The sequence below is a fragment of the Fukomys damarensis genome, unplaced genomic scaffold, assembly GCF_012274545.1.
Source record: "Fukomys damarensis isolate Sample0158 unplaced genomic scaffold, DMR_v1.0_HiC HiC_scaffold_27, whole genome shotgun sequence".
Classification (NCBI taxonomy): Eukaryota; Metazoa; Chordata; class Mammalia; order Rodentia; family Bathyergidae; genus Fukomys; species Fukomys damarensis.
This window is the reverse complement of record NW_022900939.1, coordinates 19,590,009-19,602,086: the sequence shown is the minus strand read 5'-3', so window position 1 is coordinate 19,602,086 and position 12,078 is coordinate 19,590,009. Positions and strand designations below refer to the sequence as shown.

General features: G+C 53.6%; 1 protein-coding gene across 1 annotated transcript in view; it reads left to right on the top strand.

Moving 5' to 3' along the window:
- The first annotated feature begins 6,828 nt into the window (after positions 1-6,828).
- The window catches only part of Ano1 (anoctamin 1), an 80,191-nt gene continuing 74,941 nt past the window's right edge, over positions 6,829-12,078 (top strand). The window contains exons 1-2 of the mRNA XM_033756817.1: positions 6,829-6,885; positions 8,907-9,239. Of these exons, the coding sequence (XP_033612708.1) occupies positions 6,829-6,885; positions 8,907-9,239 (390 nt within the window). The remainder of the gene's footprint in view (positions 6,886-8,906; positions 9,240-12,078) is intronic.

The window sequence follows — 12,078 nt, the reverse complement described above, 5'->3', positions numbered from 1 at the left end:
GTCTCTCCTTCCCGGGCCCGTGTCCAGGGGTGCTCGGTGGGGCAGTCGATGGGGTGGAGGCTCTGGAGGAGGGGGAGGGGAGCCAAGTTGGCCGCTATACTGGGGAAAGGTGACAGGCAGCCGCCAGGTCCCACTGCCCTAACCCTAACCCCGTGGGGTTCCAACCCTGGGCCCCACCTGGCAGGGTGTCCGTCCTGCCCAGGACGCAGGGCTACGCACTACAGAACTCTCCACGCCCGGGCAGTGTTGGGCGCTGGTCTGTCGAGGTTGCTTTTAGAGCTGGACCTGGTCTCCGACTCCCGCGTCAGTCGCGGAGGAGGTGGGGACCTAGGGTGGGCACCGGAGCTGAGCCAGTCACAGCACTGAGGACCCCTCTCCCAAGGTCCTCCATAACTACCTCTTTCCTGAGGGCTGGACCCAGCGTGTCAAGAGATCCTTGGGGACAGAATTCGCCCATGAGGAGTTTGGCTAAAGAACAAATTTTCTGGGAGAAGAGAGGGCTGTGGCTGGCGTAGTGGGGGTGTGTGCTTGCACACCCACTATCTGGTACTGGGACCTTAGAACTGAATCCCCTTCCTACCTTACCTCCCCTTTCTCCCCTCCCCCTGGAGCCCCCTTCAAGGCCTCTCCCCAGGCCTTGCCCAGCCCCCTACCCCATGGCTGTTCCAAGATGGGAGGTGGGGTGTTGCCCTGGCCTCCAGGCTGGAGAGCTGAGGGGGCTGCTTCTCAGAGAGGTACAGAGTGGAGCTGCTGCAATGCTCCTAAGGACTCCTGCTTTGATCAGATCTTGCACCCCTGGGGTCTCAGATGGGTGCTGCCTGCTGCCCTGGAACTGAGCTCCCACAGAGCTGCTGGGAGCTGGAGAACAGGTGTGGGTGGGGCCTTCCTCAGCCTGTGATGAACACGATTGGTTTTCGAGCACAGGGACCTCATTAAGACAGAGCTGTGCACCAGGCCGGGCTCCCCACTCTCACCCCAGCACCTACAAAGGAGACAGGGAGGGCTCTGCCCTTCCAGGCTTACAGAGTGATGATGGAATGTTAGCCAGGACAGTGACAAGGGACAATTCCATAGCACTGGGCCAGCACTGTGTCTTAGCTTGTTTAACTAACAACTTTGTAGGATAGGAGCTATTATTATGGAGGAGGAAATTGAGGCCCAGAGGGGCGGCTGGCTGCCAGGAGAACAGCTAGGGAGGGCCCCAGACACAGAAGCAGGTGGCACCAAAAGCCTGCCTGAGAGGGAGGGAGGAGCTGGTAATCCTCGTGATGGGGAACTCAGAGATGCTGACTCCAGTTAAGAAGATGGACATCCTGGAAGTGACCCTCTTAGATTTGGCAGTCCCTTGGGGTAGGATAAGAAAGCATGTTCTGAAGGAACACCCATGGACCCTGGCATCTCAAATAAGGGACCTGTTGCTTGTCCAGATTCAACAGCCATCTGTCTCCCCAAACCCAGGGGAGGCCACATAGCCTGCAAAGAGTCAGCTCAGCCCCATGTTCAAGGTCTTCATGGTCCAGAGAAATGTGGATGAGCACAGATGTGACCACTGACTTATTTTACAAACAGTTTTCTTGGCATTGAGCTTTCTTTCATGAGTCTGAAGGGCTATAGGCAGGAAGGAGAGGTTACCCAGCCACATGCTGCCAGAGACACAGCCTCAGATGGCAGAAAGCAGCAGCTCCAGGGTGCTGGGCAGCCAGGATGACAGGAGTCTCCCAGGGCATCCCCAACACACTTAGACCAGTCATTATTGAGTCACCCAGCAAAGGCTGTTGTGCATCACGAGGGCACTGGGCATGGGCTGCAAACAGTTCCCATCCCAAGCTGGGTGTGGTGACACCCACCCTTCCACCAACCATTGTGGAAGGCTGAAGCAGGAGGATCAAAAGTTTGTGCCCAACCTGGCAACTTAGCAAAATCCTATCTCAAACGGGGGGTGGTGGTCTGGGAATGTAGCTCAGTGAGAAGGACTTGGATCCAGTCCACTATACTGCCCAAAATAAAAGCTCCTATTCCTAGACAGACATGTGGACATGCATCTCAAATGTGTACACATTGCTCTCAGAACAAGCTGCTCCCCTCCAGGCTGTGGTTCCCATTCTGTATCCCTCTGCCTGCCCCTCTGTCTGTCATCCCCACATTCAAGAATGAAAATAACCTGTTATTGTACAAAGAGGTGGGTACGTAGAAGAAGAAAGAATTCAAAAGCCAGATGCCAAGTGAATGCAATTGATTTCATTAAATTTTCATCGTGTTAATTTTTGAGTGTTTCTGCCTTCAAACTGATGGCCATCCATGACCTGGGGATTTGTGTGCTCCGATAAGTCCTAACACCCCAGAAGTACCAGACCGGCCACTGCTAAGATAGGGGCACTTCCTGCTTATCTGCCTTAGGAAACAGTCTTTATAGATGACCAAGTATGCCTGGTAACCCTACATTGATATGTAATACTTGTAGTTTAATCCAAATATGAGAGGTCATGGAATAAAAGTGAAGTTTTAAACCGATGTTCCTCTCAGGTCTGAAATTCAAAGAGTCTTATAACCAGGAGCAAGTTTGCAGGTTTTTTGCCAGATGTGGCATTGCACACCTGTAGTCCCAGCACTTCTGGGAGCCAGAGGCAGGAGGATGACAAGTTTGAGCCCAGCCTAGGCCACTTTGTAAGACCCTGCCTCAAAATAAAAAATTGGGCTCTCAGTGCAAAAGCCCTGGATTCAGTCTGCACTACAGAAAAAAAAAAAATTGATAGTCTCTGTCTCTTTTTTTTTTTCTTTGGTACTGGGCATTGAACTTGGACCTTGCACTTGCAAGACAGGCAGTGGCACCACTGAGCTAAATCCCTAGCCCAATAGTCTCTTATTTTTATTTCTCCCACTTTCTGAGACAGTGAACATAGTAGAAGCCCTTAGGACAGTAATGGTGAACCTCGTAGTGATAACGAACAGCCTGCTGCAGCACGCTTGCCATAAGTTCGCCTCCACTGCCTTAGGATGATCATGATTTCTCACGGTGTGCATGTGTCTGTTCCTGGAGCTCCAGCTCCAGAGAGGAGCTGTGTAAGTGAAGCCATCGAGTTCCACAAGCACCCCAGCTGTGGGCACAAGGTTCCTATGCCTCTTGACTGCCTCTTCCTGGAGCCTGGGGGAAGCTCTGGAGAGGCCCCACTGGCTGTCACTGTCTGTGGTGCCAGGACAGGAGGTGCCAGCACACCTGATGTGAAGGTGACCTCTGTCCTCCAGCATTTGCTGGGTAACCTCAGACAGCATGTTTCCCCCACCATTTTCCTGTCTTCCTTCACAAAGCCCTTTCCAGGAGCAACTCCCCCCACCACGTCAGGACTTGACCTTCAAAGTGTCACCAGGGCCCCTCCAGTCCCTTTTATCCCACGAGCATCCTGTGAACCCAATCATTTAGGTCTCCATCCCACCGAGGGCAAACTGAGGCTCAGTGGTAGGAGGTGTCGTGTCTCAGTCACTGACCTGCCTAGGTCTGAGCTTCTGTGTCCTTGTCTCTGATGGCCACTGCCTGTTGCAGTCCCCAGACAAGTTCTCACTCATTTGTGCATACAGCGTCCCTTTATCCACAGCTGCACGTTCAGAGCCGAACACCAAAAGGAGGAAGGAAAAAATCCCTTGTTCTTGACACAAAGACAAGGTGCACAAAGAGGTCACCTGCCTATGAGAACACAGAAAGGAACTCTCTGAGTCTTCCTCAAACTTTGAATCAGAAGTTTTGCGAAAGGCTACCCACATCCCTCCCATTGTGCTTACGTCTTTGCCTTGTCACCCTGTTCTACACAAGTAAAGCACCCAGTGCTCCACACAAGGGCCCTACAGAGTCCCTTGGCCACCTTGGCAGCTTCTGCAGGCCTTGCTGTGTGATGCCTCCCCGCTCTCTGGCCCAGTTCAGAATTGCCCTGTAGACGTGAGGCCTCCCAGTCTAGGAGGAGCAGGTCAGGAGAGAGCCCACGATTTCTATCTCTAGGTTGCTGCTCTAATGCTTATTTAGGTGGACTCATTCCAAATTGATGAAACAACAGCCTTAGCAGACAAAGCATCTTGCCTGAGACCACACAATGACCCTGCCATGGGGCCAGGCCCTGGGACCCCCACACAGCACTCAGTGCTGCCTCCTGCTGGGCCTGGTGCCACATCCAGCTCCTTTTGTCACTTTTTAAACTCTGGATTTGACCCTGTGCCATCTTTCCCTTGTGGTCCACTCTGACCATGGGGTTGTCCTTCCCTGTCCCTGTCTGGTTCTTTATTTGTGTTTCTCAGTCCCTGGTAACATAAAACTCCTCTTGAGTGTACACTGTCTGCCAGTGCCTGTTGTAAAATCATCCTGTAACACTCTGGAGGAGGCCACTGAATGAGGGAGATCTGGGGAAGACGGGTACAGAGATGCTGAGCTCTGTGCACAGAGCTGGGGGCAGAGCTGGTCTTGAGCACAGGCAGGCTGTGTCCACACCGGTCAGGCCTCAGGCTGCCTCTGCCTCCTGGTGCTGGGAAGCTGGGGAGGTTTCTACTTTCCCAAAACTTGGGTTCTGATGGCAAGCGTGCTCCTAGAGAGCCCCAGCAGGCAGGTGCTGATGGTTCACCTTGAACATACCTCACCTTGTGAGACTACACCCAGGATAGCTTCTCTATCCCTTCCAAGATGGGCCCCTTCCAAATTTCTTCCCTTTCTTTAAGGGCTGTTGCCCACCTTGTTCATATCGAGCCTTGTTCCTACCATCCAGGAGCCTTCTTGGGGGCCACTGGCAGGTGCAGAGGCCCCTGCTAATGGATTCTGGGTGGTGTCGCAGTAGGGCAGTCCCAGGCCTGGCTGCAGGTGGGGGCCACAACGAGTTAAAGACTTGTAAGAGATGACTCAGGGCAGCCCAGCATAAGACCCCATATTGGCCAGAGTGACCAGGCACCTTAGGATCCTGAAGACCAGGTTGAATTACAAAGGGGGCCATGCCAGCAGGGAGGAAGGACCAAGGGGCAGGGATGAGATTGCAGGGTGTGGAAGACTGGGTGGAAGTGCAGGGAGGAGCTGTCACTGGCCCTTGCTTAGCATCATCAGACCCTGGTCCCCAAGCCCTGTGTAGGGCACTGAGCACCATGAGTCCGCAGGATGATGGCAGCCAGCCACGGAGCCTGGGTCCCTGAAGGCTGCATGACCCTTGGTACCCTCTGGCCCTGCAGGCCTGACCCTATTGTCTGTGCAAGGCTCATCTTCTAGGGCTGGGCTTTGGAGTGAACAGAACCTCAGTGCCAGTTCACTGTGACTCTGCACTTCTCTGACCTTCCTGGGATACCTAGGACAGGAGTGTCTGCCCTTGGTCAGGGGACAGAAGGCAGGGTAACGAGATGGCCCTCAGGCGCCTAGCCCAGGCACGTTTTGGATCTGCTGCTGAGCCCAGCAGCACAGTCATCTACTCAGCTAATCCTCTGGCTGGGGAGGCAGCATGAACCATGCTCTTTGTCCTAGAGAATCAGGCCTGCAGCTCGGAGGACGGGCCTGAGTTGCTAGAGACAGAGGCCAAGCTTCCACTGGTCCCTGCCTGCCCTGTCCTGCCATGAACCTGCAGCCTGGTGTCACCCACACTTCCTTCGGGCCTGTGCTCACCCACTGTGTATATGGCCCTCCTTACCCCCTGCCCCAGCTGGCTTCACAAGCAACAGGGAAGAACCAAGGCCACGCTCTTCCGGTGCCCTTTAGCACCCAAGCCAGCTGGTAGAGGTTTGGTAGACAGGGCCACTAGTGGGCAGCTGGGGCAAGCACCTCTCCCATGTGAATCTCGACTTCCTCAAAGTAGAAAGGACCCAGTGATGGTGCCCCCCAAAGGGCAGCGTCCAGTGAGATGGCATGCTCACGCCCAGAAAGAGCAGCACCCGAGTTGCTGTGCCACGGGGGCAGGAGTGCCCTGAGTGTGCAGACAGGATGAGTCTGGGCTCACGTCCCATCTGCTCCTTGGCTTTGGGACCTGCTCGCCTTGCTGGTCCTCAGTTCCCCCTTGCATGGACACACACACACATCTTGTTGACTACAGATAAGAGATGCTCAGGTCCTCATGAACCCAGACCTTTACTAGGGTGCAATTCCTGCTGTCCTCAAAAGCCAGCCCTTCCCCACCCTTTCCCAGGTCCGTACCCCACCCCCATCACCTGCCCACACAGGTGTGCTCCTGCCTATAAGTACCTGGAAGGCTGTGTCATGGGGGGGGGGATCCATATTATGTCCAAGTCCCTGAAGGTCACCAAGGACCAGATCCGGAGTTACTGTAGATCAAAGTTGATGAAACAGGTTTAACCTCCTGCTGGCCTCAAGTGCTAACCAGGCCCTGCTAGGCTGTGGGCAGTGCTGTCTCCGAAATCGGGCAGCATCTTGGGGCCAGAGATGCTGAGATGCCAGCTATAAAGCCCCCTGCTTCCAACCAGATGGAAGGATTCCAGGGCCCTGCCATCAACACCTGGGAAAGGTGGGCAGACCTCTACGCTGGGTCCTGCCCCAGAACCCTTGCGCCCCTCCCTCCCCTCAGCTGAATTGTGGCCAGCAGGCCCCACGTTATGTCTTCCCCCTCCATGCCCCCAGCCCTTGAATGTGTAGGGGGTCATGTGCCCCCCAGGCTTCCTCCATTACCTTCCCTCCAGACTGCTGCTTCTCACCACCAAATGCACGGCCCTTCAGAGTCACCATGTAGGTGGCTGTCCTGGGCTGTAGGTGACCGTGAACCAGGGTAGACCGTCCAGGCTGATATGTGTCCAGGTCAGGGCTGGGTCAAGACCAGGTGAAGGCCAACCTCCTAGGTGTTGGCAGAGCCTGAGCTGTTTGGGGACATGCGGGCCCTTGCCGGCCTCCTGCCCTCGGAGAAGCCCGGGCCTCGCTCGGGTGGGGTGGGGACGAGTCAGAGTGGGACAAAAGGGAACAGAGTGGCTGAGGGCTACAGTGGGGCATAATGGGAGCCGGGACTTCCCAGGGCTGGGGCTGCAGTGACCAGTGGGGTTGCAGAGCAGGGAGCAGAGCTCAACAGGCTCATCCTGATAAAAGGTCTCACCGCTATCCCAGGCCTTGTGCCTACGGGAAACTGAAGCCAGGCTGTGCGCAGCATGGAGGGGAAGTTTGGACCCTACACATGAGCTTATGGTCAGGGAAGGCTCCTGCAGGAAGAGGCTTGGCAGAAGTGGAGAGAGGGACAGCAGCCCCCTCCACTGACCTTGGGCATTTGATGCCTCCACCAGCAAGGATCTCCGCCTAGGTGGACCTTGGTCCCAGATGAGGATGAGTCTCAGGGCTGAGCAGGCATCAAGGGCAGCTGTGCTTGGCTGAGGGAACCAAGGAAGCCAGTGGATCAGGCCAGGCTGAGGGCATTGTGAGGTCCACGATGGCTCCTTAGGCTTCATCCCTGGTTTCATTCATTTTTCCCTGCTAGCAAAGCCCAGCTTGCCAATGGACCCACCTGTTTTCAACAACCAGCAAAATCCCACAGGAGGTCTAGTGATCAGGGTTGTCTTCAGCAACAAGTATACCACATTGCAATTGTGAGGATGCTTAGCTTTTTAAACCCCAGTACCCCACTTCCAAATCTCAATCGGGTGAAGAAGGAAACTGAGGCAGGACAGACTCCACCAGAGCCCTGCCCATCCCCTCTCTCACCCCAGGGCACCTGCAGACGGTCCTTATCCACACAGTTGGTTCCCTGCTGCTCCTCAACAGGGCCATGTGGAAGGCAGTGCCCAAGGGCATCCAGAAAAGGTGGGGGACAGGGGCTCCCAGCCAAGGAGACACAGAGCAGGCAGGAAACCATGCAGCTTCCACAACCTCTGGGTACCAGCCCTGGGTGTGCTTCTCTAGGTCACTCTGAGGTCCCCAGCAGGACAGAGTCAGCTGCCCATAACAGTGACCTTTCAGCCTCCCTCCTGCTCATCCTCCTCAGATGCCTCGAGGCCTCTCCTGTATAAACGATTTGCCTTCATTTATCTAGCCGGGGCTCAATTTTAGGAGAATACAGACTTGAGTGAGAGCCACACTTCTGGCCACACAGCTGGGCAGTGGTCCCATGGCTGCCTTGACACAAGGTTCCCCGGATGTTGCTCAGAGATTGAAACTTGCAGTGGCAGATATTTGAGCTCAACCTTCCTGAGGGCAGGTCCACGGGTGTGACAAGTTCTGCCTAGGAAGCTCATGCAGCTTTCATGGTAGATTGTATAAGCAAGTAAGTGGGTCCCTTCATGTAGCCTGTCCTGGCTCTGGAGACAAGGAGGCTTCCTGGGTGACCGCCGTGTGACTTGGCATAGCTAGCAGCAAATGCCACCTTCCAGAACATCAGCTTGGGGAAGGCAGGGCCTAGCTTCTGCAATCTCAGCCCCTAGATCAGACCTGGCCGATAGCAGGCGTATACTAATCACAGCCGCCCCTCGGTATCTTCAGGGCTTCAAGACCCCCTCCAGATACCAAAAATCTGTGGATGCCAAGGCCTCTTCCATAAAATAGTGAAGTATTTTCATATAAGCTACTCATTCTCCTGTGTACTTTAAATCACCCCTAGATGACTTAAAACACCTAATACTGTGGAAATGCTATGTTCAAGTTGGCATGTTGCTTTGTCTTGGGAATAATGACAAGAAAAAGGTCTGTGAATGTTCAGCACAGACATAGGGCTTTTCTGAATGTTTTCTATCCCCAGTCGGTTGAAAGTGGGTGGAGAGGGCTGGGGATTCAGCTCAGTGGTTCCGCCGCCTACCTTGTAAGCGCAACGACCCGAGTTCAATCCCCAGTACCCAAGAAAAAAGCAAGTGGGTGGAGAACCAGTAGACCTGAAACCCATGGCTGTGCGGGGTCGGAGGATTGTGTCTGTTGAATGAATGAGTGAGTGGGCATCTGGAGTCACGAACCACCTGCTTTCTCCTGTCCTCAGCTGCTCAACTCCTTGTCTGTGGATCCCGACGCCAAGTGCAAGTATGGCCTGTACTTCAGGGACGGCAAGCGCAAGGTGGACTACATCCTGGTGTACCATCACAAGAGGCCCTCGGGCAGCAGGGCCCTGCCCAGGAGGGTCCTGCACAACGATGCCGCCCTGGGGGCTCGAAGCAGCAAGCAGGACCAGCCCCTGCCTGGGAAGGGCAGTCAGGTAGAGGCCGGCTCGCCTGAGCCCCCCATGGACTACCACGAGGACGACAAGCACTTCCGCAGGGAGGAGTACGAGGGCAACCTTCTGGAGGCGGGCCTGGAGCTGGAGCGTGACCAGGATGTAACTACCCTCTTCTCCTGGGCTTCGGGGGTGTGCAGGGTTAGGGGTCATGGTTTGGGGGTCTACTTTGTCTTTTAACTTTGCCTGTTCCTGGGGAAGGGTCACATGGATGGCAGGTGGGGCAGAAAGGGTTTCTGGGGAGTCCCGTACCAGCCTCCTCTGGCCACATCTGCTCGGAGCGGGGCTGGCCTGGGTGGCCATGATCTTCTGGTCAGAATGCTTCCTGCCTTGCTTGGTTCCTGCCCCGGGAAGACTCAGCTCATCAGAGAGACAGAGGGTCAAGCTCTCCTGGGGTTTTCCTGGATGGCCTTGGCCCTTCCAATCTGTGAAGTGAAATAGTTCTGACAGTTTCTGCTCAGAACTCTATGCATCTGTGATGCTGAATTCTGCAGCCACTTCCTCCCAAGCAAAGCTTAAGCATCTTGCTCAGAAACGTTCTGGAGAGAAGTGAGGGCCTCCTCACCTCTGGGACCTGGCTTGTGATGGCTGAGGTCACAGTGGTGTTTAGATGACTTTAGTGAGTTCTGCCTTTGACTCATCTACGGATGGCTGAGTGCACCCAGGGCACTGCCTTAACCTCTCTGTGCTCAGTGCTCTTCTTTACATGATGGGTCAAAAGGCCCCTGCCCTACAGAGCTGTCACTTAGCAGACTAATCAAGAGTCAGCAAAAGTCTAGTACACAGGAAGATCAGAAAAAGTCCTTAGTAGTTTAACTTAGGAGCCTCTTGACTCAACTATGAATGTTTGAAAGAAAAGTTGGCGTGAGTTTGAAATCAATGTCCTTCAATAATGAATACTTTCGATTCAGTGCTAAGAAAGCCTTCAGTCTTCACACCCAGAGTCCACTTCCTGAGGGACCTGTAAACAATCAGAAAGCCTCAGCTGAGCCCCTTTTGACCTTGACCCTGCTTGACCTTGACCCCAGGGGTCCAGGGGTCTTGCTGAGTGCTCTTGTCTCCCTGGGCCCCTGCCACTACTCCAGGTGTGGCTGCCATAGGTGTGCAAGTCCCTCGTGGGGTGCTCCCAGGAAGGGCTTTGACAATTTTGGATAGTTGGGAAGCAAAGATCTGAGCCTAGGGACAGCAGCCAGGTGTTTGCTGGTTTGTCTGAGTCTCTGTCTCACACACTTCAAGCAGTTGATCTTTCTTGCTGACTTGTTGTTCCGCCGGGCCCGCTCTGCAGCTTTCTGAACAATACAGCTACTATTTGGCGTCCATTTCAGTATGTCATTTTATAGCTGGAGGGACACCCGGCCTCCATCAGAGGCCCCTCCCCAGGAACTGAGGTGTGGAGAGCCAGGAGAGTGTCCTGTGCCTTGTCTGTTTCCCAAGAGATTTACTCTCTGCCCATGTCACTCTTCCCTGACGACTTTAAATTCTCAGACTAGACAGCAGCCTCTGCAGGCTGGTAATTCAGACCGGCCTGGCCTAAACCTCGGCTCTCTATCTGTCGTTATGGACCTGCCAGGCCTCATTTTCCCCGTGGGTGAGATGAAGATAGCACGTGGCACGTTTTCCTGCCTGATGTTAGTACGTTATTATGTCGTCATATATCAGAATAGGAGAGAGAGAGAGGATCCTTTCCAAGTCCCATTAAATACCGTGTATAAATATGCTTTACCAACTAACTACAGAATTTCATGGATAATCTGCCTCTAGAGCTAAATATGGTTTTTCAGTGGTTGATTTGACTCTTCAAAATGAAAATATACTGCTGGGCGTGGTGGCACACGCCTGTAATCCCAGCACTCAGGAGGCTGAGGCAGGGATCGCTGTGTCTAACTACAGAATTTCATGGATAATCTGCCTCTAGAGCTAAATATGGTTTTTCAGTGGTTGATTTGACTCTTCAAAATGAAAATATACTGCTGGGCGTGGTGGCACACGCCTGTAATCCCAGCACTCAGGAGGCTGAGGCAGGAGGATCGCTGTGAGTTCGAGACCAGCCTGGGCTACAAAGTGAGTTCCAGGTCAGTCTCAACCACATAGTGAGACCCTGTTTAAAAAACAAACAAACAAAGTGAAAATATATTGGGCCATGAATTTAGCTCAGTGGTACTGTCACCAGCCTCATAATCACAAAGGTCCTGAGTTCGATTCTTGGTACCAAAAAAAAAGAAAGAAAGAAAGAAAATATACTGCCTGTAATTCAAGCTACTCAGAAGACTGAGGCAGGAGGGTTCAAGACCACCCTGGGCAACTTAGTGCGATCCTGTTTAATTAAAAGGATTAGGCTAGAGCTCAACAGTGGAGCAGTGTGAGAGGCTCTGAGTTCAATCCCCCATACTGAAGAAGAAAAAAAAGGAAGGCAGGAAAGAAGGAAAATAGATGTGATTATGGTGTGGAAGACAATTCAGGTTTTCAGAGTGGCCAAAGTGGAATTGCTCCTACCTCCTGCCGGAGCTTTAAGTCATCTCCACTGTTTTATAAGCAGCTCCTGCCTCCTGGAAATCCCCGGGCTTTCCTCCACCATACATAGGGCCAATTACTACTCCAGTGCTTGCCTTCCCTATCCTCCCACAGGCAGGCAGAACTGGGACCTGGGAAAGGGCTGTTTGGGCACAGGCTGCAGAGATTAGAGGACAGGGCTACAGCACTATCTGTTTCAGGGCAGAGCAGCTCTGTTAATGAATCATCCCTATGGGTGACATCCCCCCAAATCAAGACTCTTTGGAGCCAGGTGTGGTGGCGCATGCCTGTAATCCCAGCACTTGGGAGGCTGAGGCAGGAGGATCTCTGGGAGTTCGAGATCAGGCTGGGCTACATAGTGAGTTCCAGATCATTCTCAACTACATAGTGAGACCCTGTCTCAAAAAAACCAAAAAAAAAAAAAAAAAAA